At 44.7% G+C, this 21,675-nt stretch overlaps 1 protein-coding gene across 1 annotated transcript in view; it reads left to right on the forward strand.

The window, feature by feature from the left end:
- The first annotated feature begins 2,363 nt into the window (after positions 1 to 2,363).
- LOC144100633 (uncharacterized) overlaps positions 2,364 to 21,675 on the forward strand; it is a 28,864-nt gene continuing 9,552 nt past the window's right edge. The window contains exons 1-3 of the mRNA XM_077633516.1: positions 2,364 to 2,399; positions 5,289 to 5,393; positions 14,574 to 14,741. Of these exons, the coding sequence (XP_077489642.1) occupies positions 5,328 to 5,393; positions 14,574 to 14,741 (234 nt within the window). The 5' untranslated portion in view covers positions 2,364 to 2,399; positions 5,289 to 5,327. The remainder of the gene's footprint in view (positions 2,400 to 5,288; positions 5,394 to 14,573; positions 14,742 to 21,675) is intronic.

Below are 21,675 nucleotides of genomic sequence, written 5' to 3' on the forward strand. Positions count from 1 at the left end.
CGGGAGGCGTTACGGCAGCACTGAACGGGCCCAAAATGACCGCCACTTTGAACGAAGCCCCGGCGTCCGTTGCATCCGCGCCGGCTATACCGCGGGTCGTAGGCGAAACGTAACAGCGCCGACAGTTGGCGACTGGCGTCGAGAGCAGGAGCGCACCCGCAGCCTGCGTGCGAGGGTATAAGAAACTGGTCTGTACCTTCCTCTATAGGTATACTGGCAGGCCATGGAGAACACATAATCGGCCCAATTTTGGAAGTGGTTGGTATCTCTCTGGTCCTTTGTAGAACCTGCCTTTGCCAATATGTTTGCAATATTGGGCCAAATAGCTGTGCTGTTTAGGTAAGCTGCCCTTCATGATCTGAGAGAGCTTGCCAAATGCGCTCCACCCAATTAGTTATAGTTGTTTTCCCCTCATGATCCAGTTCAGCAGATCAGTAAGAAACACAAGCGAGAGCAAGAAACCAGTGACATAAAAATGGTGCCGAGGCTGACTATATTAAAGCCGAACAGGATAGGATTAAACAGTAAGAGAAGTAAAAACATTTTTACCTCAAACGCGGTTCCAGATAATAAGTTTATGAGGATCAGTAATCCCTGTGGTCCCCATTACTTCGCGTCAATGATATAACGGGCCCTATGTTGTAAAGAAAAATTGGAACAGAAATTAAATATTCGGCGTTCTACTTCTTGTTTACTGACCAACCTAAATCGCTCTTCTTTGAATAAAATGCGTATTAAGTCCGCTCAGGTCACCTGGAGTATATAAGTGGAACCAGATTAAGAGTGTATATACGGACGCACTCGGAAGAGTCAGCATAACCGTAGCGAGTACATTTAGAACACTGGAGCAATTTGCAGTTGTTGCGCACAAGACCTGGGCCGCAGCCGCTTGGTCACCGCAAGGGCTTTCCAGACAACGCAACAAGGGCCAATCACCCAGCAAATCGTATTTTGTGAGGCAGATATCGTTCAAACCTTGTTTTAACTTCAGGAGTGGGGTGCTTGTTGTTGAGCCCTTGCCGCTGGCCCATCCCACGCACCGTACCGCTCCTGAGTCACCTCCGTCACATTTCGGAACACCTTTCAGGCTGTGGTCATCGGCCACACCATGTAGCGACAAGTGCACACTCAGCTTCACCTGGCTTGACATGTTGGTTGTCCGGGTCTTTTATGGTGCAACGGCGTCGCTTCAAATGAAAATACTTAGGTTGGCTGCTTCGGCATTGTTGAACGTCCCCGCCCCCACGTTGATGATTTGATACGCTCTGAAAGCAACCATGTCGGGCAGCGCTCCGGTCCGGGACAATTCGGAAGTATTCAACACAAAATGACTTTACTAGCAAGTCGTCATGAAGGAAAACTGTGTACATAACAACATGTCCGGTGGGCAGCATAGCTTCGGTAACAATCTAAGAAGCAGCAAACGTGCCGCCACAGTTGTCTTACAGCTGAGTAGAACTAGAAAGAACGCATAGAAATGACGTTCTTTTCTCCGTTCGTATCGTTTCTCCGTCCGTTTGTCTTCGATTACTAACGGTCGTCGTTACTCCCGAAAAGACAAAAAATCACTTAGAGAGTGTCATTACTCGCTGTCCCTCTTGGCGTAAGCCTTTGGAAAAAACCGTCTTGCTGAGAGTGACATAAACACGCCCATGAGGCCACTGCGCCCACGTCTGAGTCGCAATGGCGGTCCGGCACCGACGCCAACGGCGGTCTGCCATTCCGGTCGAGCTTCATCAGCGCTAACCGTGTCCATGCTGAAAAACTGGGCGTGAGTTATGCGACAGTTTCGCGCACTATTATCTGTGTGATTCAGATGGACTCGATGTTGCTCCGAGGGATCTGGCGCTGTCACTGACGGGCTGTTTACTGCCCCACCTAGTACTGATTTTGTCCAGAGTGTCGCCACCGCCCAATGAAATTGAAAATGAAATTAATCGTTAGGGAATGCGGCCTCAATTCGCGGTTCTATCGCTCGTAAGAAGAATGTTTGCTATTGAATTCATCACCAGATAATCAATAAAGAGGACGCAGGGGAACCTGATTTGTAATGCCTACCTTTGAAACTCTTCCAACAATTTGATATTTTTGTTTTCTCCTGAATATTTACATTTTGGAAGCACTTGATACGTAGTTACAATTAGCTGATACTTGCCTGCTATTTTGGTACCTAGATTATCAGGCCCTCATAACAACTAAATGTGCTTATGCCTACCAATATTGGGAGTACGTAGTTCAAGTTTATATCCGACCGAACTGATTACTGAAAAATTACCAGCCGTATAAGAAATGAGGTCTGTGCGCGAAACTTATCAAGTTAGACGCAAAAAGGAGAAAACGACGAAGTGAAACGTGAAGAAGAACGAGGGGAGAAGAGGAAGACGCTAAATTCTGCCACGGTGAGTGCGCTAAGCGTGTTTTTCAAGCCAATGTCAGTCCATGGTTGGAATCGTCACTTTGCCTTGGGATCTTGATAGCTGCGTTGACTTACTTTAGTAATGTGCCAAAATTGAAGGTATTAAGAATTGCTCATTGTGGCAGCGTAGGCTTTACTGATTCATGCACAACTCACCACTCTTGGAAAGCTGCTCCCACTTTTTTCCTTTCGATTTTAAATGCACTTGTCCGGATTTATAGTCTCGCCAATTCGGCTAGCTGATACGCTTGTGACCCAAAAAGACCTAAAGAATACATGCTTTCAAAACGATAGATGCATGTGGGGTATTCTCAGAAGAGTGGTGCAGCGCCACTTAAAACGACGTACAGAGTAAGTCATAAAAAAACTTCCTTTTTTCCTTTTTTTAGTAGATAATGGAGATCAGCTTTGTGGGTCACGGGATGGACGTTATGAAAATTGACTATTGCTGTCATTTAAGCCGTTCTGTTCCTGTTTTAATTATCCACCGGGCGCTTCAGTACACAATTACCGCTGTGACTTTTTTACTCAAGTAGTGTGCACTATGTTGCCGTGAATTTTTCAGGAAACTTGTCCCTATTCGGGGTTCAAACTGAAACTACATTGCTCTCAAGCTCTCGAGATTCCCTACTATCAAAATCGATGAAACCCAATTGGCTGCAACTCCAAATTGATTTTATAGGTGTGCAAGGCCGAATCTAGGTTAGCTTTAAATGTTTTGAAACAAAACACACCCTCTTGTGAAGGTGAGAGGGGTAGCATTTCGCCCACACACTTTTCAGGGGTATCATGGATAGTATTGTTCATTACGACAAGAAAAGGAAACCCCAGTCTCAGGCAACGGTGAGAAGGGCATCGGGCTGCGTGAACTGCCCGTCATACGGCGTGCTCCTGGATGTGTCTGTAGATTTCATATTCATATTTCTCTCAGTTACGACGTCTCGCCTCGCGTTATATCTATAAGACTTGACATCTTCAAAAAATGTGCCACTAAAACTTCTGCGGTTTCGGTCCGCTGGCCTCTCGGCCAACAAACATTCAGCCTGGTAACTTTATAAAAGAGTTGACAAAGAACGGCAGTTATGATATATACACTAAAAACAAATTTTATTAACCATGAAGGTTACTTTGCAACCGGCCTTTCAACAACGGCATATAGAATTATTTAATTATTCCCTTCAACGGCTTCTTTCGAGAAAAATGTGCACTTATATTTTTTGCGCTATACTTCACTATGGCATGAACTCTTGGGGACGAAAGTGTCCTGGACGCGTGACCTGGAGCCGTTGTCGATATCTGCTATTAGCCACTGGCTGTAGATCATGCTTGAAGACGTGAAGGTCTCACAGAAGGCTTTGTTTACCAAATCTCGAAGGCAATATTGCAAGTGTCCAGCAGAATGGAATGTTAGGCTAGTTGGATGCTGTTCATGATGTAAACAGGAGCGCAAACAACGCGGAGACACAGCAAGAAGACCTGTCCTGTGGTGGCTTGTACTGTGAAACCCTGTGAAGGCTTCTCCTGTGGTCTTCTTTCTGTGTCTCTGTTCTGTTTTCATCAAAATGCCAGTGTGTTGATCATTTTATATAAAAAAAATTTCGCTGCAAATAATTCAGTTATATTTCTCCTTAGATTTTAAAGGCCATGCACGCATGTTTGTGCAATGTATTTTAACCTTCTGTGCCTTTCACGTGGCGTAAGGTATCGTTACTGAGCATCTAAACTTTCCCGCCATGTGACGTTAACACAAAGAGCTGTGCCGTTGGTGCTGTCGGCAACACGGCCCCGAGAACGTTACTCTGTGACTGCATAAAACTAAAGATACAGTGAATTTGTTGTGAAAGCTAAAACACAGCCGAGAAGGTTGCACGAAGGTTTGAGCTAACGATTACGGGAACCTTTTATGTGTAGTTAGTGCATACGGGAGGAGACAGCTTTCCTCCGGGGTTTTTGCTTCGGTTAACACGCATGCTCCAGTAGATTGCAGGATTTAAATGTGATCGCATTTACGTTGTCGTCTACCAAGGAATTTTTGACTTCTATGTCACGAAATTATTTCGTTGATGCAGATGGTCTTGACATAATAAACACTATGTGACCATAAGTAAACCAATCATAGGGCACCAACATATTTGAAAATTAGATGGCCGCGAATTTGAAACTCACGCCTACCTCCGAAAAATCCTAGTGGACTCCAATATTTTTGGAAGCGGGCTCAGCCCTTAAAAAGGATTAGGGTGGATTATTCGGTGTATTAGGGTGGATAAGTTGGTCGGATTGGTGTAATCCTCTATGACAATGGAACAGTGGACCAGTCGAAGGCCACCGATAAATTGAAAATTTGAGGACTCTTAAAATATGAAACTTGGCCCACCCCCAAAATTCGAAACGAACCCGAAAATGGATTAAGATGTATTAATATTAATCACTCAAGGATGAATTTATATGCATTAGTGGGTTGGATTGGTATAATCCCAAATGATATTCTAATGACAGATACTCGAACATTCTAGAAGGGCAATGGAACCGGTTCCAAATGCAGTTCTGGCGGGAACATTTGAACAAAAACATTGAATACTCATTGCAGACAACACAGTAGGCAACCTAGTGTGTCACATTTTCTTCTTTAAGATAGTGGTTAAGAGAGCCCCCAAGCTGTTTTCTTTTTTAATTTCCGCCCATTATCCACTGAGCTTGAAATCGGCTTCTTAGCAACGTCTATTGCTGGAAATCACCGAAACGGGTCTCAGAGAGCGACAACGCTTGCACTAAGATTGGCAGCAGCCTAGGCAGAATACATTACTTCAGTACGTACCGTTACTGGACGGCGGGAAAACGTGACGCTGTCCACCATTATCGAACACACGCGCAGAGGCCTAAGACGAGCAGCGAGATAGGAGGGCCAGAAACCATGGTACAAGTCTACCTGCGGAGCTACACCAGGACCGCTGACGGATTATTCAACCTCGTGGAAATAGTGAGTATGGTAGAGGGGCGCGCACTAAGAGTGTACAAGGGCACTTGAACTTCGTGGTGATGAGGACGCGCGTTGCCGCCCTCGATGAGGCTCTCAGCGATTCATTCTCTGCTTCTGGCTAGGAATTTAATCCGACAGCAATAACCTTAACGCCTTCACCCGACGAGCAGTGCTTTGTGGGCAAGCGTAGGCTCCCCGTCGTAAAAAAAAAAAAATGAGAAAGTCGCCGGCCAAGTGAACGCACGAAAATTTCCAAGAAAATGAGTTCAGATGGTGGAAACCTTGAGGCAGCGGCTCTAAAAACAAGTAAACCACATCATTCATTGTCGCACCAGGTGGCGGTACTCAAGGAATTCTGTTTTATTTTTAGACTGGCATAAACAAGCTACGATTTTCCTTTCTTTGCCAACACTCTGTTATCTGCCGGGGAATTCACCAGCGGGCAAGAAATTTTCTTCGCATAAAAAGAAGAAAGTTACAGGAGCCTTGTTTCGGAACGATTCATTTCGTTTACATACGATTTATATTTGATATCAATTGTGTCGACGGAAACCGTAGGGTAGGTAAGCATACGACCGATCCCAAGAACTGTCGCTTGGTGGCGGCGTTGCCTCTAGTCACCCAATCGCCCTGGCACCCAGCCCTGTGGAGTCACAGTGACCGTACTCGCTACATTTCTCACATAACCAGCGCACAGTTTATTTGGCAAGAAGGCATTTCCAGCTGTGAAGTTGGTGAAACATGCCATCACGCTCGGTAGGAAACGGTGTCAATATACCAGTGTGATATGGGCATGACAGGTGTTTATTCAAATAAGCGCCATGATGGGTATGCTTCTTCCTTAGGCCAGTGTGACGTTATCTTCGCTACGGAGAGCAGCATCTTATTGCTGGGGCGACAAAACGAGATGAATTGTTTAATATTACAGCTACTGGTGAAGAAACTGTGCCGAAAAATGATTTCAAAATATGGAAGTAAGGTTTACTGAGAGCCTATGTCGCAGCGAGGATGTCACTGCATTCAGTGGAAATATAGAGTGACTGTAGGAGTATTATGGTAACTATACTCAGTATTCCAACGTAAAGACAAGATTTTTAACCGTCTTTTCGAATTATGATATCTTATTTTTCTCTCGTCTGGGGTACTGCCGCAGCCAAAGACCTAAGCAAGCTTGTCAGCTTACAGAAAAAGGCTTTCCGAATAAATACGGATGTCCCCTTCTTGAAGTGCACGGACACGCTCGTTACACATTTCGAGGTTGTTCGCGCAACCGGCTGTGCGTATTTCGGAGATAATTTCAATAGAAGTTGTGAATAAAAGCTGTGATAGTCAATTAGTTAACATTGCTAGCTTTGATATGCACTTTTCAACGACACGACGTTAAGGATTCCTTTGTGTAAAAACTCTGGCGTCGTCCTCGTCGATATTGTAAGCGAAATATTCCCGGAGGAGTAACCTAAATGAGCCACCCAGGTAACGTCACCTTTTGGCGTCATCACAACCTGCCCACCAGATTGTGTGCACATTTACCATCATGGAATCATCATCATCAGCCTTACTACGCCAACTGCAGGGCAAAGGCTTCTCCCATTTCTCTCCAATTAACCCTGTTCTTTGCGAGCTGCCCACCATCATGGCAGGTGGCATTAAAATATATTGACTGGTCACGAGAGGTTCCTAGGGAAAAGATACCTGGGTCGCACAAGCCACTGCGTTAGAAGTGGTTCGGGGACTTCTAGGAATGAATGTAAAGTCGAGAATGACCAATTGCGCTATGTAGCCGTTAACCATTTAAAGCCGTCTCGTTATACGAGCCATACCATTAAGGTGGAGCTTAAGTGTTCCTTTCAGTTTTTATGACAGAAGCACTCCTGATATCTGGCCTGACCCACACCCATGCACAAGCTGCAACCTTACATCTATCGAAAATAACATTATATCATTACTGTGGAAATTAGAGTAAAATGATTTGTTCTCCAATAGACTAGACTGCCATTTGATGTTTGTTCAGTGCTCTGTATACTTTGTGAAAACCACCTTGCCGCTCTTATTGCTATAAAAATAGAAGCCGCACCGGGAAGGAAACCCTTCTTGTATCTTTTAGTGTGTATTGGCTGGGACGCGCATGACGTCATGCACACATTAGAGGAGGCCCGCAGCGTGTGAAGCGGAGCCACAAGCAGGGCCGTTGCGTGCTGTGAAAAAATCCCTAAGTGGAGAGTGCGCCCATTTGTGTGCGCTGCGTTTATGTCGCGTGTGGTACATTTTTAGTAGAGTAACAGTCACACGGAGGCGCTTTTTCTGTAGCAATATCTTGGGTAAGATAATAGGTGTCACCGAAAGTTTCCGTCAGCGAATACTTTTTTGTTTTTGGCTGTTGTGATTGTTTTTATTTCGTGTAAAAATCCCTCCAGAATGAAATAGGCGACTGTCTGAACATAATATTAATGTTTACTCCATAACTACGCGTGACAAGCAAGCCTTTTCGTGTTTTCTAACAAGATTTCCTCTCGTGTACAGTACCCAAAACTAATTTTCAACTTAAGAATGACACAATAAAATCTTTTTGGGCAATCAGATTGGTCTTTTTCACATGCAAATAATTTTCAAACTTAATAAGAAGATTAGGGGTGCCGACAAGAGCTCTATGACACTTTGACGGGGCCCATGCTCTATAGAAGACGTACAGGAGAGAGCGTGGGATGGTGCTAAAGAGGAAATATATTTGCAGGAGTTACAGGTTCCTGAAGAGGGACTTCGTTTTGAGGGTCGCAGTGTTATAAAAGCAGCTCAACTGCAGATTTTTTCGTTTTATAAGAATATCATACATCTTTACAAGTGTGAATTAAGTTCTAGGTAAGTTTGTTTTTTGCAAGAAAATTTCAACAAGATTTCAGAGATTTTGTTACGCGCATGTGACATTTGTAGTACTCTTTCCGTCCGCTGACTACTCGCAAATTGAAGCTCAAATCCTGCCAAGCTTGGACTAGAGTAGATTTCTGCCTCAGCACCTCGTTTCTTGCTAAGGAAGCAAACAGGTGTTAACTGTAAACAGAAAAGAGCGCACCTGGAGCCCTTGATGTTGTGAAAAAGTCTAGAGACGCATTCCTGAAGATGTCATATCTTTCCTTGCTGCCTCACTTTTCGCCATCGCAGGGTGGGTGTCCAAAAAATACTTTTCGAACAGTCTGCAAAATGAGACAATGCGAAAATATGTCTTCACTCGCCATCTCTTAGCAGCAGGTATAGCACGTGAACGATCAATAATTCCAAGTGAAGCGAACCTTGCCCAAACGAGCGGCGCCATTTTGCTGGCCCAGGTAGGGTTTTACCTTTTCTGCAAGGAACTGCTCTGCGATGCTTGGGTTGCTATCTCACAAACTGCAACTCGTTCCTGAATTGCATGGCTTAAGACTTTAAAACACGAGGGACATATGTAGTTGTAATGTTATGATGAACGACGCATGTCCTGGTTTTAGCACTGAGACACAAAAGCTGCTGTTTTAAAGAGCCAGCCTAGTCTCTCTCCAGATGGGCAGATTAATATCCTAAGAGTGTTGCCCAGTGACCGCCAGGGAAGCCTTGCCAGGCATTGCTTTCTTTCCCGATGCCGTTATGCTTGAGCTGGAGGAAATGACAGGTCGCTGCGCAAGCCCGTCATTAAGGGGGGTGGTACATCGCAAGGCGTAGATGTATTTTTTCTTTAGCAATTTTTTTGTTCGGTGGTGATAAAAAACATGAAACTTGCCTGAATTTTGATTTATATGTTTGCATCAAGCACACTAAGATATAATAAGAGTTGTACCTAATTGATTACTTGAAATCGATTACTTGCCACCAATTACATTTTTCTGTAATTTCGGGATCAATTGATTACTTTTTCAAACGGTAACGTTTGGGGTAGATCAGTTACTCTTTTTCTGTAATGGATTACCGGTAATCAATTACTTCTTTGCAAAAAAGGCTACCGAGACGAAGCGTTCGTGACGATGCGATTGCGTCAAATAGTACGGCCGCGCACGAAGGTGCCCATGGCTGGCTTTGTGCCATGTTGCGCTTCGTACCGGTATAAATGGTGGTCTTCGTTCCTGGTTTAGTTAGCGCCATCTATGAACGCTTCTTGCAATACGTCCTGCCTACCAAGTTGGTTGTGATAAAAATGCTCCGTTTTCCTTGAAGTCTTACAAACAGACATAACTTCACCAGCGAAAGCACGAGACACCAGGTGAAGAAGAACACAGGACAACGCTGGACAATGCTGTGTTGTTGTTCTCCTGGTGTCTCGTGCTTTCGCTGGTGAAGTTATGTCGAAATACACCAACGAGCTCACGTGGTTACCTTATTACAGTGTTACAAACAGCGCCAATATGGGGTGGAGGACGAGAAGAATTACTAACAGGACGGGCGCTGACTACCATATGATTTCTTTAGTTTAAGAGCACATATTTTATAGGTACAACCATCGCCCGTTAAAAACATCACATGATCAAGCGATGAACCATATTTATTCGTAGAGTCATTGCTTATTAACAGCACTCGCCATAATTCTAAAATACAAAAAAAAACAAAATCGATATGAAACCGCCTTGCAACCTGAAATAAAGGATAAATTACCTGTGTTTTACAACGCATAATTTTATACCTCTTAGCCAGGCTTCATCAAAAGAGAAAAAGTAAAAAAGAAAAGGCGAAATCAAGGAACCAGTGCAGTTAGTTCAAACCACTCATAGCAAACCCGTGTCAAAAATAAAAAAGGCAGTCCCAGTCAAAGGGTATTCAAGGCATATCAAAATCGCAGAAAAGAAGACAGGAATCACCTTCCACAACTGAGAAGCAGCCTGCACGTGTCCGTCTAGAAATCGCCGCTATTTTTCGATGAGTGAAACGGAGGCTGTACTGACGACTTGCCTACCACTGTATAGAAATAAGAAAAGAAGGGATTATCTCTTGCTCGAATTTGTGTTTGGTGTGCGCAAGAAACTTGGTTTTGTTGAAGAGCGGTCTACAACGAGAGCTCTAAAAATTGTATGCCAAGAAACCACAGAATTTTTTTTTATGTTCAAGTAATGTTCTCTCGCCCTATCGTTGCAGCATGTTCCTGTTTGTACAATTTAAACGCTATTGAAGGTGAAGGGATTTCATATATAAATTTGATCTTACATTTTCTGTACTTACTGACATGCTTTTCAGACTATGATTCGTGCTTTCGAATACCAAGCATGGCACAGACCTTGTCGAGCTTGTTTGCGGATAGAAAATCCCGCAAATGTGATAACTATTTTCCATCTTTTTAATATTCTGCGATAGCCTGCGGAAATACGGAAGAACTTGGCTGTTCGCTTTGCTGTCTTTGTTGTTTGGCAAAGCAGGCCTTCTCATATGATGGAAATAAAACGACGAATAACCAGCATTAACTAGGCGAGCTACTTGGTCATCGAAGCTTTAACTTAACAGGTGTGTAAAATACTTATTAGGAGCTGCCTGACGATTAGTGCTAGCTACTTCCTGTTTAAACGGCTTAGGATGAGCGTTGTCGAAAGGTAGTGCAGTGTTCTGCGATCTGGGGCAACACGTCCAGCACATGTCTGACTCAAAGAACTTGATGAAGACATCGAAATACTGTATGGCATTGTCAACAGGAAACTAACAGCTGAACTTGAGTCCTACTGGCAATGGGCTGTAGATGCGTAGAATTTAAAGAGTGGTAGTCACCATGCTGTCAGGTTACACCTCTTGTAGGAAGACAAACTAATCGTCTACGCAACGGTACACCTTGCTCAGATGTAGGCCAATGAGGTTTCCTCGAATTCTTCGGCTCATCGCTCGCAGTTATATCTTGCACAACGCCGGAGCAACTGAGGAAGCTGTACATATTACGGACTTGTGTGCATAAAACTGATCACCGAAGCTGACCGCTGTGGATTCTAGATAGAATTAAAGTATACCTACAAACTGATCGGCACGACGCTCGGCGCTTTGTAGAGGACGTAGAAATTGGCATTGAAGCATTTTGGAACTACAAGCTGGAGCGCAAAGACTTACCCTCCAGAACTTACATCGAAAGTGTTCAGTGTAGCAGCTGATGTTTTCACGAGGAAACGTTGCATGCGGAATCAGCATAAAAATATTGAAAAAAAAAACAACTTCTGAGGAAATATAACAACGTGTAAAAATATCAAGCAAGCCGCACTATAGTTTAATGTAGTTTAAATCTGCATTATGATAACAAAGTTTGAAGACAAGTAACGCAACAGTAGTCGAGTACTGTTCTGTAATTGTTAAGTTACTTTCTGGGGCGGTAATTGGCCATTGTGATGAGTTACACTTTAGATGAAGTAATCGTAATCGATTGCCCAGCTACCATGGCGGCTCTCTGGTTATGGCTCTCGGTTGCTGACCCGAAAAACGCTCGTCCGATCTCGGCCGCGGCGGTCGATATTCGATGAAGGCGAAATTCTATAGGCCCGTCTATTTTGCGATGTCAGTGCACGCTAAAGAACACCAGGTGGTCGAAATTTCCGAAGCCCTTTGCGACTGCGTCCCTCATAACCTCAGTTGCTTTGGGACTTTAAACCTCCATAAACTAAAACAGACCGTAATCGCTTACTTATTTTCTGTAACATGTACAAGACTCGCTACCATGAAAAACTTTGCGCCGATGTAAAGTTAAACGAACAAATATATCTGTGCAGTGCATCATTGAGAAAGGCACAGTGGCACAGCAACTGTTCATCAGAACAATGAAAATTTACATCCATATTCTTAATTACGGGTTTTATTAAAAGAACATGAAGAATTGCGCAGGGATGCATATGCTTGGAAAAATAAATTTTTGAATTTTCATATTCAATTGATCACACCTGTTTCACCGATACAGATATTTATTAAGAAAACCTTAATTTTTATCCTGGTTTTTCGAGCTCAGTAGATGGATGAAGAGTACATTTAAAATTCTCACTTTTCTTTAGGTTGAAGACAAAATGTCCCTTAAATGCACAGAACCTGCGTTTTCAGAAGCTTCCTATTAACACTGGTTGCGCTATACCAATCCAAAACAGTGCCTGACGTCCAGCCGCCTTCACACTCCTTTGCTTGAAGTGGTTTATATAACCCTTTCTGGCACATTTCTTAATCTTCTACCTCTTCTTCCACTCGGCACAGCCGCTATTCTGCGGTTTTGTTATGAGGTTGTTGTCCATCTGCTTCAGCATAAAATGACAAAATGCATCTATACCTCTCAGTGGTTTTTCACAAATCATGCGCCTTTCTCACAGAATTAGAAGAGGAATGAGACATCACTGTCTCAAATCCTAGCCGCCAGGATTTGTAAAATGCAAAAACTAGGCTTCACATCTAGCAAAACAGCTCATGGCGGTCCAACACTAACGAACATCTCCAGTCAACCAAAAATGTCACTATTTAAACGTATTTAAAGGAAGACACGCTTTAGATCTTTTCCTTCTTTCGAAGCAATAGAAGCTACGAAAACGCATCCTGCATCAAGTCACACTTGGTTTAAATAGTCAATGGGTGAGGTTTAAACAACCTGAAAACATCTTCCATTGCTCATACGAGCACGATATTTGGCGGGCATGTTCCTTTAAGAACCCCGGCATTTGAAGTGCGAAATAAAGTAACTTTCTCGGTCGGCTCCCATTTTGCGTTTGCGTCACGCCTGCTCTTTATCCGGTGTTCCGGTGCAGACTGCCCAGCCATAACCGTTGTCTGGTTAAGCTCCCTGGTTATCCTTTCTATCTCTTCCTTAGTGGCAATCGCCAATGACGCGCAGCTGTTGGCTACTGGTGCCTCTAGCGACAAATACGCACGCCTTCAGACCTGCTGAGCTCTCTGGCTCAGCAGCCTCTCTAGCCTGGCTTAACATATAACCCCAGATTGTTGCTTCATGCACTGAGCTGTGGCAGCACCGCCGGTGGTAACCGGCTCACATGTGCATTCTATGCTCATCTCTTCTGACCGGCACAGGCACGCCCCGTAGGGATGCAGTTTCTAATAAAGCCCCTAAATAAATTAAACCTAACATCGTCTTCTGAAATGTACCGCTTTCCTCTCCCCTCTCTCTCACTATTAGAGTTGTTGCTCCTACTTATTAAATCTTCAAGTCGCATGATAGCGAGCGCATTATTTGCCGGCCAATGCTGCGGCATAATTCTTGGGAGTACGGCGCAAAAGGCCCCGAAGGTCCGCTGGTGCATTGTTTTGATGGGGAATTTGGTGATATCTGCGCTCTTTCCTGGTGGACTTCCATCCTGCAGCACAGCTTTTGGGCATAAAAGCATAGAAGGCACTTGAGAGGTATACCTTTCGCAGTAGTATCAGGGAAGAGGGACGCTACTCGTCAATTGATTGATACACAAACACACACTGACTTCTACGCAGAAGCATGCGCACGCAAGCGTTCATTTACAGACGAAGGAGTACACACGAATACGCGTGCACAGATATAAACAAATACACCTTAATGCACACAAACAGAAATCTCATGCAAAAGCACACATCAGCAAATGCAGACAGCTTAGACCCGCACATATACACACGGAGGACCAAGGCTGTGGAAACCGTAAGGCTCAAACGAAATCAATGCATACGTGTGCGCGACCCTCTGTGCCCGAATACAGGGAGCGTTTGCAAGCCAGACCCGATCTAGGTGCCGCCACCATCGGCGCACGAAAGGAGCCAGAGAGAACGAGCGCGGTCGTTGGAGGCGAATGATGATGTCGCTGCTTTTGCGCGAGGGATTGACTACGTGCGCTGCTACCGAAAGTTTTTTGTAGCGATAGCTACATTACGGTAGCATTTCGAGCCTTCAGCGTGGCGGCGCAGCCACAGGGTCACGTGGTTGGTTACGTGGTGCGGAGCAGCTGCCGGCGGCGCGGCGCCGTGGCTGATCACGTGGTTCGCCACGTGGTTGTTCACGCGGTTGGCCTCGTCAAGCTGTCCCGAGCAGCTTTTTGCCCAAGAGCTCCTACCATTTATATATGTGGTGAAATAAATGAATTTGATTTGAAAAAAAAAAGTTTCACTCACCCAGCTTAGCTATCGCGTCAGTCCAGGTTTAACCAGAGGTAAACCACCACCAATTTTTTCTGGATGGCTGCAGTAGCTTGGACTTATTGTAGAATCAGATAAGCTCACCTTGCACGATGCCTTACTTCCTTGCAGACTATGGGTTCCCTCTTGTGGGCGCTGTACAAGGCCCTGGGTGCCACGACCTGGAGCGAAGAGTTCCTATACTTCGCCGCCTCTGCCATTGCCATCAACTGCGGCGTCTTCCTGCTCGCGTCCGCTTTCAGCCTTCCAACGGCGCTTGTGATGCCAAGGCTCTTCTACGTGAGTACGCATTGACAAGTTCCTCAGATTTTTATTATGCAAGGGACACAAGCCCTGCTGCACTGCACACGAGAGCGGAGAAAATTTATTTCTCGCCTTCGGAACAATTGCAAATGATTTTTAGGCTGCGACAAACTTACCTTCAGATGGTCATGTAAGGCAATTATAAACAATCGATAATAGCCGCCGCGGTGGCTGAGTGGTTATGGCGCTCGGCGGCCGGCCCGAAAGACGCGGGTTCGATCCCGGCCGTGGCGGTCGAATTTCGATGGAGGCGAAATTCTAGAGGCCCGTGTGCTGTGCGATGTCAGTGCACGTAAAAGAACCCCGGGTGGTCGAAATTTCCGGAACCCTTCACTACGGCGTCCATCATAGCCTGAGTCGCTTTGGGACGGTAAACCCTCATAAACCATAAACCAATAAATAATCGATAAAAGCGAAAAGAGCTGGTAATTAGAAAGGACAGGCAGACCTCTAACCTACCGGTAAGATATCGTGGCTACTCTTATTGCACCAGAGAGCACTAGGGCGTTCATAAGAGGAAGAGAAGTTTGATATATTTCCTTGCCTTTTCTTGAGGGGGGTGGTGTCACATGAAACGATTTATGCCTTAGCCTTTTGTTGACGGATGCTTTCGTTCTTAGTCGCAAATGTTAATCGAAAGAAAAATTTTACTGTTCAACATAGGTCTCAGTTTTGTACAAGAAACATCTCATTTAGCCGGCCATTAGCTGTTGCTGGGTAAACGCGAGGTAAACACGGGTGGAAAGTCAGCCTGAAAATATAGCCTTTTTATTTCATATTACATCGCCTAGATTACAATCGATTAGCTGTTTAGCATTTATAGGGTCCTCCAGGCGGGTTCATGAATTCACGTGCTGTTGCAGCAGCCGTAGAGTGGACAGTTCATCCGCGGGTTTGAATCGCCACGCCACCACAATATTTCACCTCTAAGAAGAAAAGAAATCCTAGCTTTGAGAAAAAAGACTAAATTGTTACTTGTGGGGCGTAACTTAAAAGAAGCTACACATAGGCATTGTGGATCGCCGTTGTGAGTAACCAGGTCTGGTGCGCGGCGAGATCCCAGATCCGAGGAGCGCGGAGATTATGCTGTTGAAGTGTCAACGCAACAAGTAAGTCTCACTGATGCACCAACGTAGACGCACTACTTACTATGACAAGTTTTTTTGAAATCGGGTAACACACATGGGTATATCTCGTATATGGATTAACCATTCAAGGTAACTGGTGCAGGCATAACGCTGTTGGAATTCAATAGGAGCAGCATTTCTTTTGCTGTGGCCGTATTTCTATGCTAATGATGATTACGATATGTTGAACGTTTAAGGGAGCGGTACCGTGTGAGCAAAAAATTGAAGCAGTTCAAAAGTTCTCTTTCTTGCCGGCAAGCACGGACTGCTGGAAACAGTGTGGCCTGAAATATTGTTATCAAGTAGCGACAACGCACGTCCACAGTTTTTCACGTGCAGTCCACGCGGATCAAGCAAGGGTAATGCGCAGGTCACCACACAACACAATGTAAAAGATTATGCAATCTTGGCATCCTAAGAATTATCAAAACGGCGTTGTCTCGGCTGCTGGTCAGAGTTGGCGGGTGTGTCATCCACCATACGCAACTTTTTTAGCAGGTGGTGTTTATATCCATGTCACACTCAAGTGTAGAGCGGCAAATGTTTATCCTTTCAACATTTTGTATTTTGAAAACACTAAGAGACAATGCCCGCAAACTAGGTCGTGAACGGTGGCTAGTTATTTGCTGCTCCTATTAAGCTTTTATCTCATGATGTGTCGTTGCCAAAGGTCGTATACCGTTGACTTAATGGCCGAGAGTGTGCCAGCCGTGTGCGCTTGAACAACAGGGCGGACGTGAGCCTCGGAATGAGCGGTCAGGGGAATGGTGCAGTTTGTGCTCATGTCATTCATGTCGATTTCGGAGTGACTGCTTTGTTCTGGATTGGAGGTCAGGACCCAATGCAGCCTTCACTCACTTCGTCGTCCCTGGCTCGGACGTGGAGACGGGGGGTTGTTTTTCTTCGAGAGCATTATCGGGCTACGTATTTTCGCAAGTTCAATGCGAGGGATTTAATCTTTTGCGCATTTTCTTTACCCCGCGTGAAATATGCAAAAGTGGCTTCGCATATGCTTCCTGACGACCTGAAGAATGTGACGTTTTCTGTACTGAACAAATGCGTCAGCGCAGGAAGAGAAGAGGGGACCCGAATCTGTGGCCCGCTCGACCTTGCATACTGCTTGCCATTATCGCGCAGCTGTAACACGGGGTACACATTGACACAGTTTCTTCGTCACCATACTGCTGGGGCCTCGAGCGCGCGGAACTTATAAGACGAAAGATTAGGAGTGACTGTTTAGAGGATGTTGTTGTGTTTTTGAGCGAAAGCTCTAATTTTCGCGTAAAACGCTGAAGGTCATGTGGCTATGAAATTTGGCCTTCAAACCAGGAAGAGCGGTTGGCTCTGACGTCACGCAACGTGACTCGCCACTCCTCGCCACAGCTGCGTATGCGAAGCCGACGGCACTCTCGCGGCTGCTGCAGATCACGTGACGCGCTTTTCGCTATATAAATGCGTGTAGCGTCTGCATACCTACACACAAAGCCATGAATGATCAATGTGCCGGAACTAGTCTTTCGACGTTGTATCGTCGTCGTCCGAGCTAAACCACTGATATGCAATAAAGCTTTTCGCTCGTTTTAGTAGGTTCAGCCGAGTGTAACCACAGCTAATTTTTTTCGCTTACCGATGTCATCCGTCAGCGCCTTGCGGTTCTCTATATGCAGACGCCCCGAACCCCACATGACACCTGGTACAGAGGCTGGGTACTCTCTCAATACATCGGACTCCCCCAGTAAGCCGAGATCCAAGACCGCATGGGCCGTATGCCATTGAGCATGCGCCTACACTTTGAGACAGCAATGGCGTAGAGGCAGAGTGTCTGCCTCGCGTGTAAGAGCGTCGGGGTTCAAATCCCAATGCCGCGCCAGTATTATGTATATATGCTTACGGAATATAATTTTATATGGCTACAGAGTTGCCTTACGAAAACAAGAAAGCTTTTGGGCTACTTAAATTCTGAAAAGCAACATTCAGCAAACGGACGCCACGCAGGAAGGAACACACACACACACGAGGTTGACTAACAACTGAGCTTTTATTCAAGCAAACGAGCACATATATAGTGAAATGAGGGGGAGGGGCAGCGCGGTCTTATCCTTTGTGATGATGATGTGACACTGGGCACGTGGTCTATGAAAAACACGGTATTGGAGATTTTCACGCATTCTGTCCTGACCTAGCATTCATGTCGAAGCTTCCGGAGGGTCGGAGAATCCGCTTCTTGGACCCAATGCTCATTTTCAACCCTTACCACGTCTATTGGAAGTATGAGCCTCGTTCCATGAAAACGTTCCTACCATACGACTCAGCTCCCTCGAAGATAGTCAAGCGAGGGGTGGCGATGGCGGCACTTTTATCTGCACTGGAGCGTTCTTGTGAACGCCCTAGCTCTGCCACAAAGACAGCCAGACTGAAAAAGCTAGCTTTCCTGCGATTGTCTTATCTGCAGTGTATGAAATGTTATTTATGCGCTACACTGGTGTTTTGCAACTGCCGAATCTCCAGCCTTTCAACGGACGGCAACGCGCGAAAACCAAGACTCGTCATCCCGCATGCTCAAGCACTTGCGCACAATGTTAAAAAGGTTGCCGCAAGATGTGGCGTCTCGGTGCTCTTTCGGCACCTACGAATGCGATGTCGATGTGTGCACAGATCAACAATGATAAAGCGAAGCGCAAGTGGGACAGTAATAATTCATGCGAAGTCGGCATGGTTTATAAGTTACATCTGTCATGCGGGAAAATGCATATTGGCCAGACTGGTAGGTGATACAATGAACGTGCTATGGAACATGCAAGATCTGTCAAGAACACTGCTGGGAGAAACCTGCCTAAGCACTGTGAACACTATGGGCCGAGAGGATGTACTACCTCTCTTCAAGAGTCTCTATTCCTGGCAAGAAAAAATTAAGAACTAACAAGAGAAGTTGTGGAAGCAGTGAACCACAAAGATTCCTGCATTAGCACTCCGTCCATCGCACTGACCTATAAAGAATTCATTTATCTGGGACAATGTTATCGTTTTTAAAGACCACTGCTTTCAACCTTTTACCTTACTTTCGGTGTGGCGCTTTACCCCCCATTGTTTTTCTTGTTTGCATAATTTTCACTTTTTGATCGTGTTTCACTCTATTGACGCGACTACTTCTGTTCCCCCACCATCGCGCATCATACCTAACCCTCTATTAACCCCTCCCCCTCACTTCACTATATATGTGCTCGTTCGTTTGAATTAAAGCTCAGTTGTTAGTCATCTTCGTGTATGTGTGTTGCTTCCTGCATGGCGTCCCTTTGTTCCCTGATTTGTTTCCAGTATATCACAACAACCAGCTCAGACACAAGTCCTTTCGCTTAAAATTTTCGGTTTTGCTTTCATTTAGGCTAGTACGGAAGCCATCTGACAACCCAGGTTGGCTTTGTCCAGGAGGACAGAAATCGTTCAATGTTTGTGCGTTTTCTCACGTTCTCATTTTTTTCGACATTTTTACTCGCATCATGCGGGTTATAGTGTCATGATTATCAATGGTCCAAGTGCATAAAATAAAACTGACCAACTAGCTGCTTTGTTCTTCTCCTCGAACACAGATGAGATGAGCTTAGTGGCTGCGAGTCATAGATGAGTCCTTTGCCAGTGCTGAAGTGTTTCATTCTGAATATGTATCTACCGAAAAGAGACACACGCGGCGGAGGTGTATTCTTAATCGTAAGGCAAAATATGGCAAGTTTTGCGGACGTTATCGGTGGTGTTAAATGTGAATTAGTGTGGTGCAAACTGATACTTGAGAATCCTGAACACCTCATGATAGGTGCATTTTACTGTCCTCCTATTGATGACTTTGAGTCTATTAAAGCCCTTGAAATGTTCCACTGAATATTTCAAATGATTATTTCCTGACAAGGGGAAATTTTATCATGATTGATGTTCGGTGGCATAAGTTGCCAGTGCTCTCCTCCCACTCGTCCCTGTCTAACGCAGTGTAGGAATTTATATACATAAATGACCTTTTTCTTTTCTTGCACCACCTACCATTCCTCTTGTTTGTAAACTCCCCTTTGTTGATTCAATCTGTCTCAGTTGTGCCTGCAATACGCCACCATAACGCTGTAATAGCATGCATTGTTAGCATAAAACCTTTCATCGCTCCCTGGGTTCCAGCAAAATCAAGTAATTTGAGAGGACTATCAAAATATTATCCAGGCCCTACAATATTATCTGGACAGATTTATTCATTATAGAGCTGCCTTTCTTGATAGCGAACTGTAGTCTAACTACAAACACAAGTTTCTTGGCTTAACTGCTACTTATGTACCCTACGAATTCCTTTGGGTAAAACGTAGAAGGTCTAAGCCATGGTTGTCTAAAGAAATGGACGCTTATTAACAAAACAGATACTATGTTTAGGATGTACAGAGATCAGACTAACTCATCTGCTTTTTTGAGATTTGAGCAGTTGAAAGCGGAAATAAAAAAATATTCGCGAAGGGTTCTTTGCTTCTCTTAGATCAAGGATTACAAGTAATCCAGGAAATCCATGGAGTTTAGTGAAAGCCAACACTAAAACTAACATAGGAATCCCATCGATAACTGCTAGAAGTAGCATTGTTTTCAGTGATGTTGATAAAGCAACCTGCTTTAACTAATATTCCCCTATGTTTTTTCGGACTCGACACCATGCCTCACTCTAGTTATCGTGCATGGCAAGGTTATGCCTGAAATTACACTTAATAGCTCGGTAACTCTCAATGTTCTTCGGAAACTAAAACAAAATTCTCCTCCTGGCCCTCACGGTTTACCCAACTTTGTTCTTAAACCTTGCGCGGACATTTAATCAGTTATCTGCACCGTTCAAAAATATCTGGTCAGTTCTGAACACCTGCAATGTGGAAAACAGGAAATTTAAGACACTTGAACGTGTAATTTGCGCTAGCATTTGTTTCCATGTTGATAAATACACTTTATTTGTCGGTTATCAGCATGGGAATAGCCAATGGAGACCTTTTGTTAGCTGTTTAAATTTATAGAAGAGGTATTCAGCTCGCTCGCTAGTGGCTTTTAGAGTCTGTCACGCCCTTTTCTTTCATAAGCTATCCGCTCAGACATTTCCTCAGAATATTCTTTCCTGGCTGCAAAACTATCACGTCGACCGTTCGCAGAATGTACTCATAAACAAAGTAGAATCAGCTGCTGCTTCTTTGTCATCCGGGCGACTACAGGGCTTCGTTTTAAGCCCTATTCTTTCTCTAATTTATGTTAGACGTATCTGTGCTGGAATAACATGAAAAACTCTACGCAGTCGACCGTATTTTATACAGAAATGTGTGTAATTATTCAGACCGATTAGCTTTAAATGAGATCTCGATAGTGTATCCTTTTCGTATAAAACTGGCTTTTGGCTACAATCGTCTCCAAGTCTTGCTATAGCCGATTCACCAGAAATCGTAACTCTGTGCAATCACATCCCATGAACGGTCAGCACCTCGACCAAGTGAATCATTGCGTTCAATGCATGACCAAGAAAGCAGGACGCGTTCGTAAGTAGCTTTGTCAAAACAACTTTAAGGCGAAAGCCTTTAATGGCTCATACTCCCGTCCCTCCGTCCGGCGTTACATCCAGCGCTTCGGATGACTCATGGATGAGCGCAGCTGCTAAAATATTAGGGCGAAATCCTTTAACGGGCCATGCTCGTGTCCGTCCGCCCATCTGTTACGCTCTTCAAGTCGATAAAGAAAAAAATCCTTGTGCACGATGGGATTCGAGCCACCATCCTTCCGTTCCGCAG

The sequence above is a fragment of the Amblyomma americanum genome, chromosome 8 (assembly GCF_052857255.1).
Source record: "Amblyomma americanum isolate KBUSLIRL-KWMA chromosome 8, ASM5285725v1, whole genome shotgun sequence".
In the NCBI taxonomy this organism is placed as follows: domain Eukaryota; kingdom Metazoa; phylum Arthropoda; class Arachnida; order Ixodida; family Ixodidae; genus Amblyomma; species Amblyomma americanum.